We start from the raw sequence: 16,432 nt of genomic DNA on the forward strand, positions 1-16,432 counted from the left end.
ACTTTGAATATCCAACTTTATGTGTATAGCTTCAGTGTTGCTCTTCCTTGTCTGCATTCATCAGGACACAAAGGGAGGAGTGATCAATGAAGAGAAAAGGGAATTGGTAGAGTAAAGATGTAGGACATTTTGCAGAAGTTTTGGCGATTTTTCTGCTTTTTCAAGGTTTGTTGGTAGAACATCTGGCACAGCAGCAAACACATCTGCCTAACAGCCGTATTCTGCTGCTGTATGCTGCGTATTCTGTAGAGCATTAATGAGGTCAGGCGATGTCAGACCAGAAGGCCTGGCCTTGCTTATTTGCAACTAATTTTTGAAGTTATTTTTGAGCTCAGTTATCATCTTATCCAATGACACTATGCTTGTAGTTTACATCCTACACATCGACCAGCTGTACCTGAGCTGGTTGGTTTGCCCTCGTCTGGTGTCCTCTAGTGACATGTATTTTGTACAGGCAAGTTTAGTTACAACAGATTTGTTTAAGATGCTGCTAGACATTGCTAATGCAGTAGATGTCATGGCTATAATGTTCAAGATGGCATGCTTGTACTTTATTTGCATAACACTTAAACTGTTAAAACTCACTAGTTGACCTTTCCAAAAATCAAAGAATTTTCCCCACTTAGTGTAAATGCTAGTCTAACTCCAAGTAAAATGCATTACAATGACACTTGTAGTTAAAAAAAAAAACAAAAATTGGTTATGACAATGATCCAGTCCAAAGGAAGAGAGTTCCCTCCTTTGCTGCTTTTCTTCCTGTCTTTATTTCCTAGAACAAATATCTTCAACTTGGCAACAAAAAGCCTTGTGTGAATGATTGTGTGTGTTTAATTAATCCCAGGGTATCTGCCCATGTTTGTTGTCTGTGAGGAAAGTGTTTGCACTCCAAGCTCACAGATACAGGCAATATTTCATCCATCCATCCTCTCCTACACCTTGTTTGCCAGTCTTTCATCCATCAAACATCAATGTTTACTGATCTTTATTAAACTTCTGCCTCAGTAGTTCAGTGGCATATGGGCAAATACTCAAAAGTGTGTTAATGAGTTAGTTTTTGTTGGTAAGTTTTGCATCCAGTTGAAACCACTCTGACTCCAATATAAGTCAAATATTACCAGGAATCATGGTTTATTCATTTTACTGGCATGACAAACTGCTAAAATAAATAATTTAGAACAAGCACAGAACATCTGCATACACAGACAAGCAGCAGTGAGTTTTGTCTGTCAGGAAAAATAGACTGTGTTAGACAACTGGAGCAGAGTAGTGCACAACTTCCACCCTGAAGAGTACGGTGGGTGAATCTGGAGCAGACAGATACAGAGGCTTGAAGAACCTTGACACCAAGATAAACAGCAGAGCTTTGGAACAGAAGCAAGCAGCAGACAATGACGTGAAGCCAACACACTGAGAGGAAAGAGGAGGGTGGAGAGTAGGGTGGGTGGTAGTAGACTAAAAGCAGAAGTAAGAACTTAAGTCATCTTTTTGTGGATAAATTTTTCATCACTTTACCACTCAAACTCACCCTGCTCTACCTTCTAACTTGAGGCCTCACTCACACTTAGGCACCTTTACTGTGCAGGCAAAGCAGCTCACTCACAGACAAAAATTATGTCCTTTACATATGAGAATCATCTTGCTGCTCTTCTGTAATGCTCATTTGATTTTTAAAGTGGTCCCATCAATCTGAATTGGGTCTTGTCAAAACTCCTGAAGTTGACAGTGGGGTTTGCGGGTTTTGTTGTATGAAGCAGCAGTGAGCTCTGTATTCCATCCAGGTGTTCATGAACTTGAGCAACTATGAAGCTTGGCATTCATTTAGGCAGGATACAGTAGTCCTACGCAGAGCCGTGGTCAGATGACGGCCATCTGATCCCAATTATTGCTTCCCAGCTCCAACAGCAAATCACAGCTCTTTCTCTCAGCACGGTGGCATATTTAAATATGGCATTCTTCTCACTAAATCCTGCTTGCATTGATGCTGATGCACGACACTGCTGCTGCATGCAAAGCTTCACCTCCTCCATCCCAGCCTCCTCCTTTATAGCGTACAGCTTGGTGCACCCTTATTCAGATTGATGCTACTCTGGATGAATTGCTTTTGAACTATTTTTTGTATTCAGTATGCATTTTCATAAAGGTATCCATCCACATGGGGATTTTTAGCCATGCACTGCCTGGAAAGTCAAAGCATGCTGCTTGACTAACCCAGGGAGCATCTTTTTTACGATGTGAAACTGTATATACATTTTGCAATAATGTTAACTGTATGAGAAGAGTGATCCTGAATGATGTTGCATTATCATCATTCAGTTTTCTCTAAACATGCTGCTTATTGGTTTGAGTTTATCTGCAGGACAGAGAGCAGCGTGTGGAAGTCGGCCCTCATCTTTTTTACACAACAGTGGGGGTTTCCCCCAAGGGTCAATTCTTGGCCCTTTACTTTTAGACTGTTTATAAATAGCCTGTATCAAACTTGTTCTAAGGCCGACTTCCATCTATATGCTGATGCTACAGTCATTTATACTTCAACGAGGATAGTAGCAACAGCAAGGAAAATTCTTTATCAGGAAGTTATAAACAGTCTAAAAAACTGTGGAAGCTGCTTGTCCTCCCGGAGGAAATGCCTCTGATACTTTGTCACTCTGAATGGCCAGTACTGAATGAGACAGGCAGAACATTTGTCCAATCACCCGCCAAGTTTACTTTTAAAAGTTCTACCCTTTGCAAACACTAACCATAGGCAGTTGCCAAGCCGTATTTGAGACATATCCCATGCAGTGGAGATGTTAAACATTGTATACGGAATGTCAAGTTGCTAACTAGGATCAATAGTTGGATAAACAACATTAGCTATAAGCCACAAGTCTTTGTGCAGCTTGTCAGTTTCATGCCCTTCCCTAAAACTGTGTTTAACTGCTTAGTTATATTGAGCAAAAAGAAGTGGTTGGTATGATGTCAGGGTTAGAGTCCTTCTGTCAGCAGCTGAGGGCAGAAATCAGCAAAAGTTGAGCAGGTCTTTGGAAGGGAACACATGCCATTGTAATGTTATCTATTTTCTTGGTCTCCTGTGATAGTTCTGTGAAAATTCCTGTTGTCAATGTGGTGAAGTGGGACCTGTAAAAGTGGGTATACCAGGGAATCAAAGAGTGATCAAACTGATGATAAGAGACTAATGTTGTAATACAGTTTTGAAGAACATAAACATTGTTGCAATATCTTTAAGCTATAATTTCCTCCCATTCTGGGTCAACATGCTGCATTCAGGTCTCCCACTGATCAAAGCAGTCCATTAAGTCTTCTTGGACAGCTGTTTCAGAACCTTTTGTTCTTTTCTTAACTGCTGACACAGACCTAGATGTGTTCATTTGAGCACAGATTTGATGTTAGGAAGAAGTAAAAAGTCACACGGGGCTAGATCAGGCACTGTGGTTTGTTTTTGGGTCACCGGGGGCACAATGTGAGCTGGTGTGTTGCCTTGATGAAGAGGAAAACCATATTTCCACAGCTGTGGTCTATTTTTTCTGACTTTTTCTCACAGTTTTTTAAGAACGTGTTTGTAATAGTTCTGATTCACCGTTGACCCCTCTGAAACCCACTCCTCCAAAATGATACCCTTAATGAGCAGTTAACAGCAAGAAAGATGATCTCTTAAGTCATAACTTTGACTTCTAGTGTTTTTCACAATTAAGTTGACAATATATGTTGAAACCTGTGAAAACACCTTTGAGAGAAAGAACGGGAAATTTCAATCAAGAAAAACACAAAAAAGGTGAAAAGAAAGCCTCAGTCTCAACTGCAACTCCTGGCTAGCTTAAGTGCTAACAACAACTGCCAGTAACTTCAACGGAACACTGCCTGATCAACAGGAGACTACTGAATGCTACTTATTGAGGAAGCATGGGGCGGCGTGTATGAACGCAGTGGCCTGGTGTTCCATCGCTAGGAGCAAAACAAAGCCCTACACTTACGCCAGAACTGACAGCATGCCCATGGAGTTTACATCTTTCCTGATGGATATTATCTGGAGAACGGAGACTGACAGGAGGAGGACGTGGAGCAGCACGACACCAACAGCCAATGGGGAGGAGGCAGTGACGCCATTGCGCGAGAAGGTGAAAGCGAGGCAAACAAGCCGGGCTGCAGGCTAGGCTAAGAGTGGCCCCACACAAACCTGCCCTACCAGGCATCTTTCTCTCGGGTGCCGCTGCCCGCTCCCTCGCCAGCAGGTTGGATGACGTGAGGCTGCTGATTTCTAACCACTGCTTGGACCACTGTGTTTGCTGCTACAGAGGAGACTGCCAAATGTAATTTTGTTGCATTTTTACAAGGCAGTGACAATAAACATCTATCTATCTATCTAGCTATCTAGCTATCTAGCTAGCTTAACGTCAAAGGAAACAATCAACATGGCCTTGGTGTTTTCCAATGCACTGACTGCCGTGTTGTCTCAGGATTGTATTGGAAGATCCAAGTTTTATTGCATGTAATAACTCCTAAGAAATGTGGGGTTCCTTCAGTTTGTTCCAAAATGTCTCCACAAATTTCCTGCTGTTTTTCCTTTTGATGACGCATCAGAAGTTTTGGGGGCAACTTTGACCCCCACTTTTGTCATGTTCAGATTTTCATGCAAAATTTGCCAAACTGTCTCTTTATTAATGGAGACCATTTCTGTTGTCATTCTCATACTGAGTCGTTGATTATTTTGAATGATTTGACAATTTGTTGAATGTTTTCAGAAGTCTTTGCACTCTTTGATCTGTATTTTATTCTTGCACATTGTTACTCAACAACAAAGTGAATAAGGAGAGCTTAGGAGAATGAAAAGCTTCTACTTTCCATGTAGTATGAAGGAAAGATGAAGGGACAGAGAGCAAATGAGTTCTGCAAAAGACAGTTATAGAAAACAAAGGGGAGACAGAGGGGAAATATAATTAAAATGATTATGTTTGCTTCAGCACAGGAGGATCATGCTGTATGAAGGAATAAACAAAAGTATCAACAAAATAATGATCATCTGGCCTCTTAGTCTTACATTATACTGCTTTCTTTTGCAGTGCTATTTTCCCATTGCACCTGTCAAATAAAGATATTCAGCATTTACATTACCTGTCAAACATGAATTCTCCATTGACTATTCACTGTTTTATTCACTTAACTCAAATTGCAGACACTAAAGGCTGCGAGCACACATGGAGGAAGTTCCACGGTCACTGCTACAGGTACTTCAGTCAGAGACACACCTGGGAGGATGCTGAGAAGGACTGCAGGGAGCACAGCGGACACCTAGCCAGCATCCACAGTCTGGCAGAGCACAATTTCATCAGAGGTGGGCAGATGTTAGAGACACAGACTTATATTACTGCTAGTTGAAGTGCTTTGTGGCTTTATGGACACTAAAATCTCTTTGCTGGGTAGAGCCCACCGTAGTAACATCTGATTTTAAGACTCATTTTTAATTTTATTGTTTTAAATGCAGTTGAGTCCACCTATTTGGTATTTAAGCACACTATAGCACAGGAGAGTGATAGGAGACAGAGCTACTCTGGCAATCATCATCAACTTATTTGTCCACTGAGATCAGTTTTTCTTTGCCGTGAAGCGTTAACAAGCTAATATTCTCACAATCTTTCTTTGGGGCCTCATAATCCTTGATTTCCTCTTTCCTAGCCTTTGGCTCCTAGCACTGCTCCACAGACACATGTGTTATAGAAGGGAAAGATACTATCAGAGAGTAATGTTTGATCCACTCTCAGTCTCGAACAGATGTCAGGACACCACACTCCATTTAGCATCCAACTTTTTTCTTCACACACACAGTTACACTGAAGTGTGTTTAATTGCCTTGAAAAGAGATGTCTCCACCCCTGTAATAAGGAGATCAGAGCCATAAAGAAGATTAATGGGCCTGCTAATGATATTAATCTGATACATCCATAATTGAAATTCCATTGACACGCTTGTACAAGCTTGAACACAGACTCCTCCACAGACACACAAATAAGACGACCTCACCACCGAAACCAAGCCAAAAACATGTAGCAATTCTTTGCCCTGTATTGATCTTACTGAAAGGACAAGGGTTCAATTACGAGGTCTGAGGGTTACACTTGAACTGAAAATAAAGCATCAGTATGGAGCCAAACTACTTCTTCATTTAAACTCCAATTTTACTCTAAAGGTCTGTAATCGTGGTGTTATCTTCTTGCATTATTTTTTTTGAACAGGCCTATGTTTTAGTGACCATATTTATGTGTAACTTGTGTGCATATGTGTTCTCTTTGTATTTTTTTTTTTCTTGTGTTTTTCCTTAATCAGGAATGAGCCATGACAACACCTGGATTGGGTTAAATGATCGCACAGTGGAGGAAGACTTTCACTGGACAGACAAGACAGACCTGGTGAGAACCAGCTGAGTGTGTTTTTCTCCCAGAGAGCTGTTGATCCCGGTGGAGCTGAAGGTCTGAGTTAAACTGTATCCATTTAGAAGGGCTCAGTATCACATCTGGAAACATCATGGACAACAGTTTACTGAAAAAGAAATGTTAATGTATGAACTCGTTTTTCTTTTAGTTTTATAGAGCTGGTTTCTCATTCACTACAAATTATAGCCTATAATAACAATCAGCAGGCACATGCTGTAGATCTAGACCACTGTGACATTTTCCATTGGCCTGTGGGTCTATTTGGCCCATGAGCAGTCAATGTAAACAGCATGAGGTCTATACATAGACCTCTCTAAAGTGTGCAAGTGTGAAAATCTTGGTTGTTTCTTTCTTGTTTCATGGAGTTGCTGTAATGTACTGGTCATATCTCCAAATAATGACATCATGGTATCCCATATGACACATAAATTGAGCATATAGCGTTAGATAGCGTTAGATCAGGCAGGCCACAGAGTCAAGCATTTTCATATCAGCTGATCTCAAATATATGTCTGTATGAACCAGGCTGCATAATGTGTTCAAAAACTCATATTGCAGTTATTGTGGTGATATTGTAACTCTGAAATAGTTCACAGTTAGATTTGCTAACAAATTTTGCATTCTAACTTTCATTTCGGCTTATGAAACAAGTAAAGTCATGATGTTACTTTTTTTGTATAATCTGATTGGGAAGACGAGTGAATAAACATTTGTTATATTGTTTTAGCAACTGTTTTAACTAAATGTGAAAAGTAGAGTTAAGTACACAGTTAACCAACATGATTAGTGGTTTGGCTTAGGATGGAGTCAAAGTCCTGGTCTAATTTATTATCCCAACTGCACAGTACATAGTAAATGATTAAACAGTGTTCTGTACAATTCTTGATTGAAGAAACCCCACTGTCAATCATTGGTTGGCATTTGATATCAAGAAAGTTACATTTGATTTAATGGTAGAATCAAATGGTGGGCTTGACTCTTCTCACTGTCCTTCCATTCTTGTTTGTGTGCAGCTTTATGAAAACTGGCGTGAGAATCAGCCTGACAACTTCTTCGCTGGAGGAGAAGACTGCGTGATTCTGATTGCTCATGAGAACGGCAAATGGAACGATGTACCCTGCAACTACAACCTTCCCTACGTCTGCAAGAAGGGAACAGGTGGGAACAACCAGATCTTCCATGTTCTCTCACAAATGTCTTTTTGTGGACTAGACCTAAGTCCAAAAGAGTAGAAACACACTTCTGAAGCCTCAGATTGCAAAGACAACTACTCAAACATTCACCCTGATCTTTTATCAAAATGAAAGCTATTTCCCACCACAAGTGTGATAGACACCATCACAAGTCCCCAGCATCCAGCCCACCTCTGACCGTTACCAGTCAGGAACAATCACCACCATCTTTTCATCTTCTCCTCTCCTCCCTTAAAGCCTCATTCTTCCCGAGTAACCCCGTGTAGTGTCAAATCTAAACGTCTAGTCTTATCAGTGGAATCATGCAATCTGTTTGTCTGCTCATCAGCGTTCAAAAGGTCAGAATAACATCATGTAAACTTATCAGACACCTTAATCAGTCAACCAGGGGGCTCTCAGGGTGACGTGCCTTGCAGATATTTATATCTTTTTATCTTTTTATGCAACTAGAGTGAGATGATCAGACAGTTGTGAGAATCCTGAGGAAAAGAGTCAGACATTTGCACAACAGCTTCATACAAGTTATTTGTCATCTTAAAGACTTGAACTTTTTGACAACTTCTGATTTACATCAAACCCTGACATCCATGATTTGTTTTTATTTGTGAAAAAGAATAAACACAAATGGCTTCTTTGTCATAGATGAGCTTTAACTATTGTGAAGGTACTGTCAGCGTTGAGAAGCAGTGGTTGCTTGAAAGGAAAAGGAAAATTTTGATTTAATCCTTGTTTTATGTTGGATTTTTGGATCAAACTGACTCTATAAATTATTGAGATTTCAAAAGCATGGCAGAACTAAATAAAAATTTAAACAATTCTTCACATATATTTCTAATCAGTAGAGACTTAGTATGAGTTAAGTTATTTTACAAGTCTGGAAATTTGAAATTTTCCTTGGCAGATAGACTCTATTGTGATGGCTTAATGCACTTGAAGGGGTTGTGAGGCCAACATTAGGGTAGGAAATCCCCCTTATGGAGTACAGACACTGATGGTGGTGATGGAAAGAGTAGGACAAGATAACGACTGGACTTCCGAGGAGCTTGACCCAGACACTGATAAGATGACTTGGAGGTGGTTATGAATGGGTGCAGGATGGCACAGAAGAGCTTCACTTGGACACCAGTGAGATGACTTGGTGGTGGCTGGGGTGGAGGAGGGTTACAGCAGTCACACTGAGACAACAGTCTGACTGTGGAGGAGAGGAGAACAGCTTTTAAAAACGACAGCAGCAGGATAATTGGATGGAAAGAGGTCATGGCAGAATGGGATCAACTCAGAACTTAAATGAGTAGACGCCCATGCCAGCTGATTACCAAAGCAGGAAAAAGGAGACATGTGTATGGGTGTAAATCAATGAATCAAAGGAAGAATGAAAATGAAACAGTCTTCCTAGTTGAACTTACACTAAGCTTCACCTTGATTTACTACATCACATTTAACAAATAAATTGTAAGATTGTATCACAAAGGACACAAATGTATGGGATAGGATGTACTGTATACTTGTGACCTTCTTTCATAAGTGGGCAAACAACAGCCGATGAAGTTTCACATTTTGATTATTTAGACAAAAAATTCAGAGAGTCTCCTGCCTCTGAGCTCCTAGTGGGTTTTACCCACAACAGAACATGTAGGTATTCTAACAGTATTTGATATTTCTAATGGTTTATATTGCAGAGAAGCCGGAAATCCAACTATTCATGACAGACTCAGAGTGCTGTCAGAGTAGTTTTGGAGAGGACTGAGCCTTCAGCAGTGGATGTGTCCAGCGCTGACTTTTTAATTATTGCTGATCACACTTTGTGTTGAGTCAAACTGCCAATGCTGGAATACATTTAGGAAGCCGGGGGGGGAAACACATGCTAAATGTATTACTGAGCCAGATAAAGGGATCAATGAACTACCAGACTTAGTGACTTAGGCTCTTTTCTAATGTGGTCATAAATCTTTAATAGGGCATCTGTTGTATACTCATGTCATAGGAGAAAAGTATGAACCTAAAGGAAAATGCCAATAACATCATTCTTTTAAGTGGTATTTTGATCTCCTCCAAACCAGAAGGACGTTTATGTCTCTTGGTAGTGCAGGACATACAGCTACTGTCAATGGCTGCTGTGTCTGGATATAGCCTAGTGCAAATACAAATAGTCTAAATGGGAACTGAAGAACAGTAGTAAAAAAGACCTGAAAAACACCAAAGTGCTTAACATAGATTAATAATTGCAGAAGTTAGCGTTGATGATCAGTTTTTCACTACATCCACAGCTAATTAACACTATCAACTGTTAATCCAGAAAGGTGTTAATTTCAGTGATAGTTTAGACTGCTCAAACTTAAAGGAGGTTAACATTAGCATTAATGTTGAAACCATTTGAAAGTCCATCTTTTGCAGAGTTTCCACTGGACTTTATTGTCTAGTTTAGATCAACTAACGGACATTTTCTTTACATATCTGTATGTTACCAATAACCTGCATTCAACAGCAATAACACATATAAAAACAGAAACATTGTAATGCAGCTTCATGTCTGCACTAAAACAGGACTGGGGTCACATCCTTATTTCAGAACATGACCCTAGACCAAGACAGCAGAACAAAAGCTGATGTTAAACCTTAATAATTGTTACCTTGTTATTACAGCTTGCTTGTTGACTCATATTATACATAACCAGACCTTGGAAATGACAGTGAAAAGATATTCTTTCATTTGCCTTTGTGTTAGTTCTTCAAACAAACAATGAAAATTGTGAGCTGTTCCTTAAAACAACAGCACTCAGCTTCAAATTAGCACTGTTAGCCTGTTTGCACATCACTGCCACCAACAAATCATACTGAAAAATAACTAACCAGTGCTCCATTAACAAGACACCACCTTACAACTCTGCAATACAAATAAAAAATGAGTCTTGTCGTTAGTTGTCCATTATTAGTCCTCATAAACTGATGATCTCAACTGTAACCTGCCCTAAACGAGTAAAATACAACCATTGTGGTTTCTTTGGAGTAGTCCAAAAGAAAGATAAAAGTATCCACTGTGGATATTTCAGTACAATCCTCATGTTATCAGTGGCTCCACACTGCTGCTGGTTAGCCATGATTCCCCGAGCAGGAGAACCCATCTACAGGGAAGTGAGATGGTGACCTCACCATTGGTCCTAATTATCCATGGCTTTCTCAGTGACCCATTTTATGTTGAATACAGTTCCAGTTGTCAGAGAATTTGTCATTGGTAAATTTACCCACTCATCAAGGTCTACTACAATTCCCTGCTGGGCTCAGACCCAGGCCCATCCTTTTCCTGGCCATTGCACCAATGTTTATGTCACTCAGCTTTCTGCAGCTCCATTTGTTTTAGCTTTATTTGTTACCTGCAGCAATGATTAACTCAAAATCCTTCCATGCCATCAATTTCACAGTATAGTTTTTAGTAGCTCTAATGTCCTTCAGAGATAGACTTTGTTTAACCACAAATGAATAAAACCATACAAGCTCGTAGCAGAGCTCCACATGTGCTTGACTCCACGTTAGGGAAGAAGCATTTCACAATTAGAATGTCAGGGACATTTCGCTGTTTATTAAAAAAAACTCTCTAAAGTATAAAGTTCCAAGAGACTAATTTTATCTGATTTTAATTGGGGTTTGTGATTAAGAGAAATTGGGCATGCAGATGGCCAGGCGGTCTAATGCGCTACTCATGTACGTGGGCGGCCCCGGTTCGACTCCAGTCTGTGGTCCTTTGCCGCATGTCTCTCCCCACTCTCGTCCCATTTCCAACTCTATCCACTGTCTTCCTCTGTCCAATAAAGGCACTGAAAAGCCCAAAAATTCATCTTAAAAGAAAACTTAATGCCAACGAATTAAATCTAATGGATTAAGAGATGTGTGTTCAGCTCTGTCTGAAAGTTAAATATCACACAGAAATGTCAGTGGTATTTGAATTTGAAGTCTATGATAATTGACCTGAGTACATACCTAATCCACAGTTAAACCCTCTCATTAAAGCATAAGAAGCTGTCTTACAGTATCTGAATCATAATTTTTGCTCTTTTCCTAAGAAATCTTGCTACACTCCTGGAGGGTTTCCTGTAATGACAGAACCATAAAACCACAGCTTGTTTTGAGTTTAGTGACATTTTCTTTAATCCCTACTTCAGTTCATTCTGACCTTGCTTTCTATGAATGCGAGAAATCATTCAAGTGTGCAAAGGTGAGAGCTGATGGAAATGTTTTAGCCTTCCATTTGTGTCGAGTCACTGATCGTATCCCGTCAGGAGGAAATTGCTTTTTTCCCCTTTCTTTCACAACACATTAAACTGTAAATGTAGCATTAAACCTTCCATCAAGGAAAATGATACATTTTTTTCTCAATGAATTTAAGAGGCATTGGGACAAGGACAAGGGATTAAAATAATTTTAAACAGTTTCTGATTCGTGCTAACTCCTCTCACAACCACTTGTACTGCTAAACTACAAATGCAATGAAAGGAGCAAAGTCAAAGCTGGGAAATGTTATGAAAAGTTGTTTTTTGGAAAATTCTTAGTCTGGTGATTGGGTCCATGTCTCCAACAAAACTCCTCCTCATGTTTCTGCTTGTCTCTATGTTTCTGCTTGTTGTCTCTAAAATATGTCTGCTAAAGCACTGGCACATATTTGTAAGAAAGACAACAGCGCCACAGTCCTTACATTTAAAGACAGAATAGCATACACTGTAGTGTAATAGTTTTTATAGTTTAAAAAGCTGAAAAGTGAGTGGAATTGTAAAATCAGAAGCTCTGAACAGAAGCTATGGTATTAACTGCTAAAAGCCTACTGTTCCATCAACAGTGTACTGAGCAAAACTGGCATTGGATAAGCTGTCTCCTCAGAGAGACAACACTGTCTGTCGGAGGGTTAAAAAACCTTTGAAGATGTTCATCTCCCAGAGGCTTGTCTGTCTAGTCAGTCTCTGACCAGGGTGTTAGTCCTTTCTCCCTCTTTGCTTGCGCAAACAGTTGTCTGTCTCTGCCTCAACTCTTATGACAAAAATGCTGAGTTATTGTGACAACCCCCCCAAAAACTGTCAGACTTGGATAGACATGCTGTCCTGCAGAGCTAAATCCAAGACTTGATGTTTTGAGTGGGATGTGAGATCTACAAGGGAGGATACAAAAATAAAAACACTGTCTGGTGGATATTCTGTCTCATGTGTTGCTTTTTAAAGAAGTACCCAGAACTTTATGTTCTAGGGACTTGAAGGAGCAGAGCAGTTCCTGTTGCCCACTGTTGTTGGCATTTCCTCCCAGGTTCTAAGTCCCAGGAAGTAAATCAGATATCCTGATACAGCCAAGTTTAAGGAAGACCTAGTATATCAATATTGCTATGTGCTTTCAGATCATTTACTAGAAAAATGATTTAGATGGCACCTAATATTTAAAAGACTCGTTGTAATTAAAAAGAAAATAGACCCCTTACCTTTTTCCAATTTGTTATGTTTTACAAATTTATTGAAAAAAAAAATGAAATATCACATTGACACAAGTATTCAGACCCTTTGTAAAAACCATTGCAATTTAGCTCAGGGGCCTTCCATTTATTCTGGTCATTGCAGAAATGTTTCTCACCTTGAATGCAGTCCATCTGTGGTTAATCAAATTGATTTGACATGATTTGGAAAGGCACACATCTCTCTATAAAAGGCCTCGCAGCTGCATATCGGAGCAAAAACCAAGCCATGAGGTCAAAGGAACTGCTTATAGAGCTCATACACAGGACTGTTGCAAGCCACAGATCTGGGGAAGGATACGAAACAATTTTTGCTGCCCTGAAGGTTCCCAAGAGCACAGTGGCCTCCATAATTCTCAAATGGAAGAAGTTTGGCACAACCAGGACTCTTCCAAGAACTGGCCACTAGGCCAAACTGAGTAATCAGGTGGGAAGGGCCTTAGTAAGAGAGGTTACCAGGATGATCTCTCTGACTGAGCTCCAGAGATCCTTTGTGGAGAGTTCCAGAAAGAAGACCAGTACTAAAGCCCTCCCTCTGGGCTTTATGGCAAAAGAAATCTATAAATGGAAAAACAAGATTCTCTGACCTTAAGACAACAATACTGAACTTTTTGGCCTAACTTTTAAACATTGTTTTTGGAGGAAATAAAAACTAAATTTAGACCCTTGTTCCTGCAGTCATAAAGCAGAGTTCCTCAAAGGTTCTTAGTTCCGGTTGTAAAGCACCCATAATGCCTCTTTCTTGTCCCTACAGTGCTTTGCGGACCCCCACCAACTGTAGAAAATGCCTTCATCATTGGTCGAAAGCATTCCCACCATGATGTTCACTCTGTGGTGCGCTACCAGTGTGCTGACAGCTTCCTGCAGCGCCATGTGCCCACTGCCAGGTGTCGAGCCAACGGCACGTGGGAGAGGCCAAAAATCATGTGCACAAAATGTAAGTCGGAAATTAACAGGATTTTCCCATAGCAGGCTGGTAAAAGCATCTCCTTTTGTTTGTTTACCATCCAATTTACATGTTCTTGTTTTTAATTCACACATTTTGTCCATATGGCAAACCTGCTTCATTAACCACCCTCTAGAGCCGCTGTCACCGTGCGGTTCAGGCTTCCTATCTCTGCTTTCATTATCAATAACTGCTAGCAGAAATATGACAGCGGTAGCAAACTTAATTGTAACCCCCTGGGCTTACTTAAAAGTAGTAGGGTCTCCTTTGAAGTGATTCATGCTTGAGGTGTTTCTTTTTTTAACTTTTTTCAAAAACTTTTTGCAGCAGGTTGAAGATGCATTAAATACAAAGGATTATGCTAAACATCTGAAAAGCTAGAAATGAGATATCAAGTTCTTTTATACCTATTGTCATGCATAACCTTCTGGGCATGAAAAAATAATAGATTTCATCACTTTTAAGCATTTCTTTCTTCAGAGGTGGTACAAAGGGTTAGTGTGAATACATTTTCAACAATCTGTCTCCCATTTGGTTTGACTCAGCTCACAGTGAGACAGCAATGATAGGAGCAGAAATACAGCAGCCTCTTTTCAAAGTGATAAGAATGATTTTCATCCACTTTTCATCTTTAGTTAGTGTTAATGTTAAAGAGTTTCAGTGATTTTATTATTTGTTAAAGAAAGCATGTCTCTGTTGATGATGCAGAAAGGGACAGAGCCGCCTAATGTGGCCCAGGAATAAGCTCATACTGAGGCTGTGAGTGGGTGTCTTTAGCTCGGTGTGCTCTTGTTGTTCTGATTAAAATAGATTATATAACTGTGCTGGAAACAGTTAAACCCTCATCAGCAACATGTGCTTACATTGTGCTCCCTGCTACTTTGACTTTTACCTGGTTTCATCTCTCTGACTGTCTGCCTCTCATATATGTCAGTGATTCATCTCTTTATTGCATCATTCTTTCACTCTAGTTTTTCATCTTAATAAATATCTGAGTCTTTTCTTTAAAATCTCTTCCCTGTCTTTGATTTCACTGTCTTTCACTTTGCCTTTTTTCTCAGCCCGACGAGCACACCGTCACCGGCGCCACCACCACAAGGGGAGGAGGGAGCACAGGAAGCACAAGAGGCATGGCCACAGAGAGGGAGGACACCACAGAGGAGAGGGGCAGAGCCACAACCGCACCCACTTTTAAACCAAAAAAAACGTTCCTTTAGCTAAATCTTCAGCGGCCAACTGCAGTTTGCCTGTCACCTTTCAATCCCTTTTTCAACCTCTTTTACCCCAACAATACTTAACATCATCTTTCCATCCATTCTCTACAGTGTCTATAAAAAGTATTCACACCACTAAGAAAGCCACTGTTGAAGAAATGTCATTGAATCTCAACTAGAGTTTACCAAAAGGCATGTGGGAGACTCCATAGTCAAGTAGAAGAAAGGTCTGATAATATCAAAATGGTGCTTTTTGGCCATCAGACAAGACACCAAAAACTGCACATCACCACAAACACACCATCCCCACTCTGAAGCACGGAGGCAGCAGCATCATGCTGTGGGAGTGATTCCTAGCACTCAACCCTGGAAGGCTTGTAAAGGTAGAGGGTAAAATGAATAAAGGACGATCTTATTCAATCTGCAGAGAACTATGGCTTTGGAGAGGATTTATTTTCCAGCATGACAAAGACCTGAAAAATACAGTGAAAGCTACACAGATATGGTTTAGAGACAATCTATCCACGAGAGTCAGCTTGCAGATTGCAGCCAAGGGTGCATCTAGTAAATACTGACTTGAAGGGGTTGAAAATTTGTACAGTCACTCATTTTACCTTATGTATTTCATTGACCTTACTTTGTTGAAATCTGTTTTCATTTGGACATTAAGGAGGTTTTGTTTTGTTTTGTTTTCAAAAAAGCCAAATTATAATATTGACCATGATTGATTTATAAAATCAATAAAAGGGTAAAACATCCAAGGGGGTGAATACTTTCTATAGGCACTGTATACTGTACGGCTTATTCAATCCGGGGTCACAGGGGTGGCACTCAGATCTCAGTTCTCAGTTCTTGCATTGGGTGAGAGACAGGTACCACTCTGGAAAGGTTGCCAGCACTGACTAAAAAAGACAAACAACCATTCACACTTATCATCCTACCAACATGCAGTTTGGAATCACCAATTAACCCTGAGAGTGTCAGGAGGGAATCCACGCATGCACTGGAAGAAGATGCAAACTTCCCACAGAAAGGCCTCTGTCTTCAGAAGGACTACAACCAGGAAATTTCTTGCTGTGAGGAAGCAGCACTGAACCTTGCAGCCGCAACACTAGAAAAGCTGTAACTATTTCAGGAAAGTCCAGGAGGACATTTATGTTGTTGACCCC

General features: G+C 40.2%; 1 protein-coding gene across 1 annotated transcript in view; it reads left to right on the plus strand.

Annotated features, from left to right (window-relative positions):
* The window catches only part of LOC121512824 (neurocan core protein-like), a 69,204-nt gene extending 53,911 nt beyond the window's left edge, over positions 1–15,293 (plus strand). Inside the window, exons 11-15 of the mRNA XM_041792303.1 lie at positions 5,171–5,329; positions 6,319–6,401; positions 7,439–7,583; positions 13,858–14,040; positions 15,111–15,293. Of these exons, the coding sequence (XP_041648237.1) occupies positions 5,171–5,329; positions 6,319–6,401; positions 7,439–7,583; positions 13,858–14,040; positions 15,111–15,244 (704 nt within the window). The 3' untranslated portion in view covers positions 15,245–15,293. The remainder of the gene's footprint in view (positions 1–5,170; positions 5,330–6,318; positions 6,402–7,438; positions 7,584–13,857; positions 14,041–15,110) is intronic.
* The last annotated feature ends 1,139 nt before the right edge of the window (positions 15,294–16,432 follow it).

This window comes from Cheilinus undulatus, linkage group 7, assembly GCF_018320785.1.
Source record: "Cheilinus undulatus linkage group 7, ASM1832078v1, whole genome shotgun sequence".
In the NCBI taxonomy this organism is placed as follows: Eukaryota; Metazoa; Chordata; class Actinopteri; order Labriformes; family Labridae; genus Cheilinus; species Cheilinus undulatus.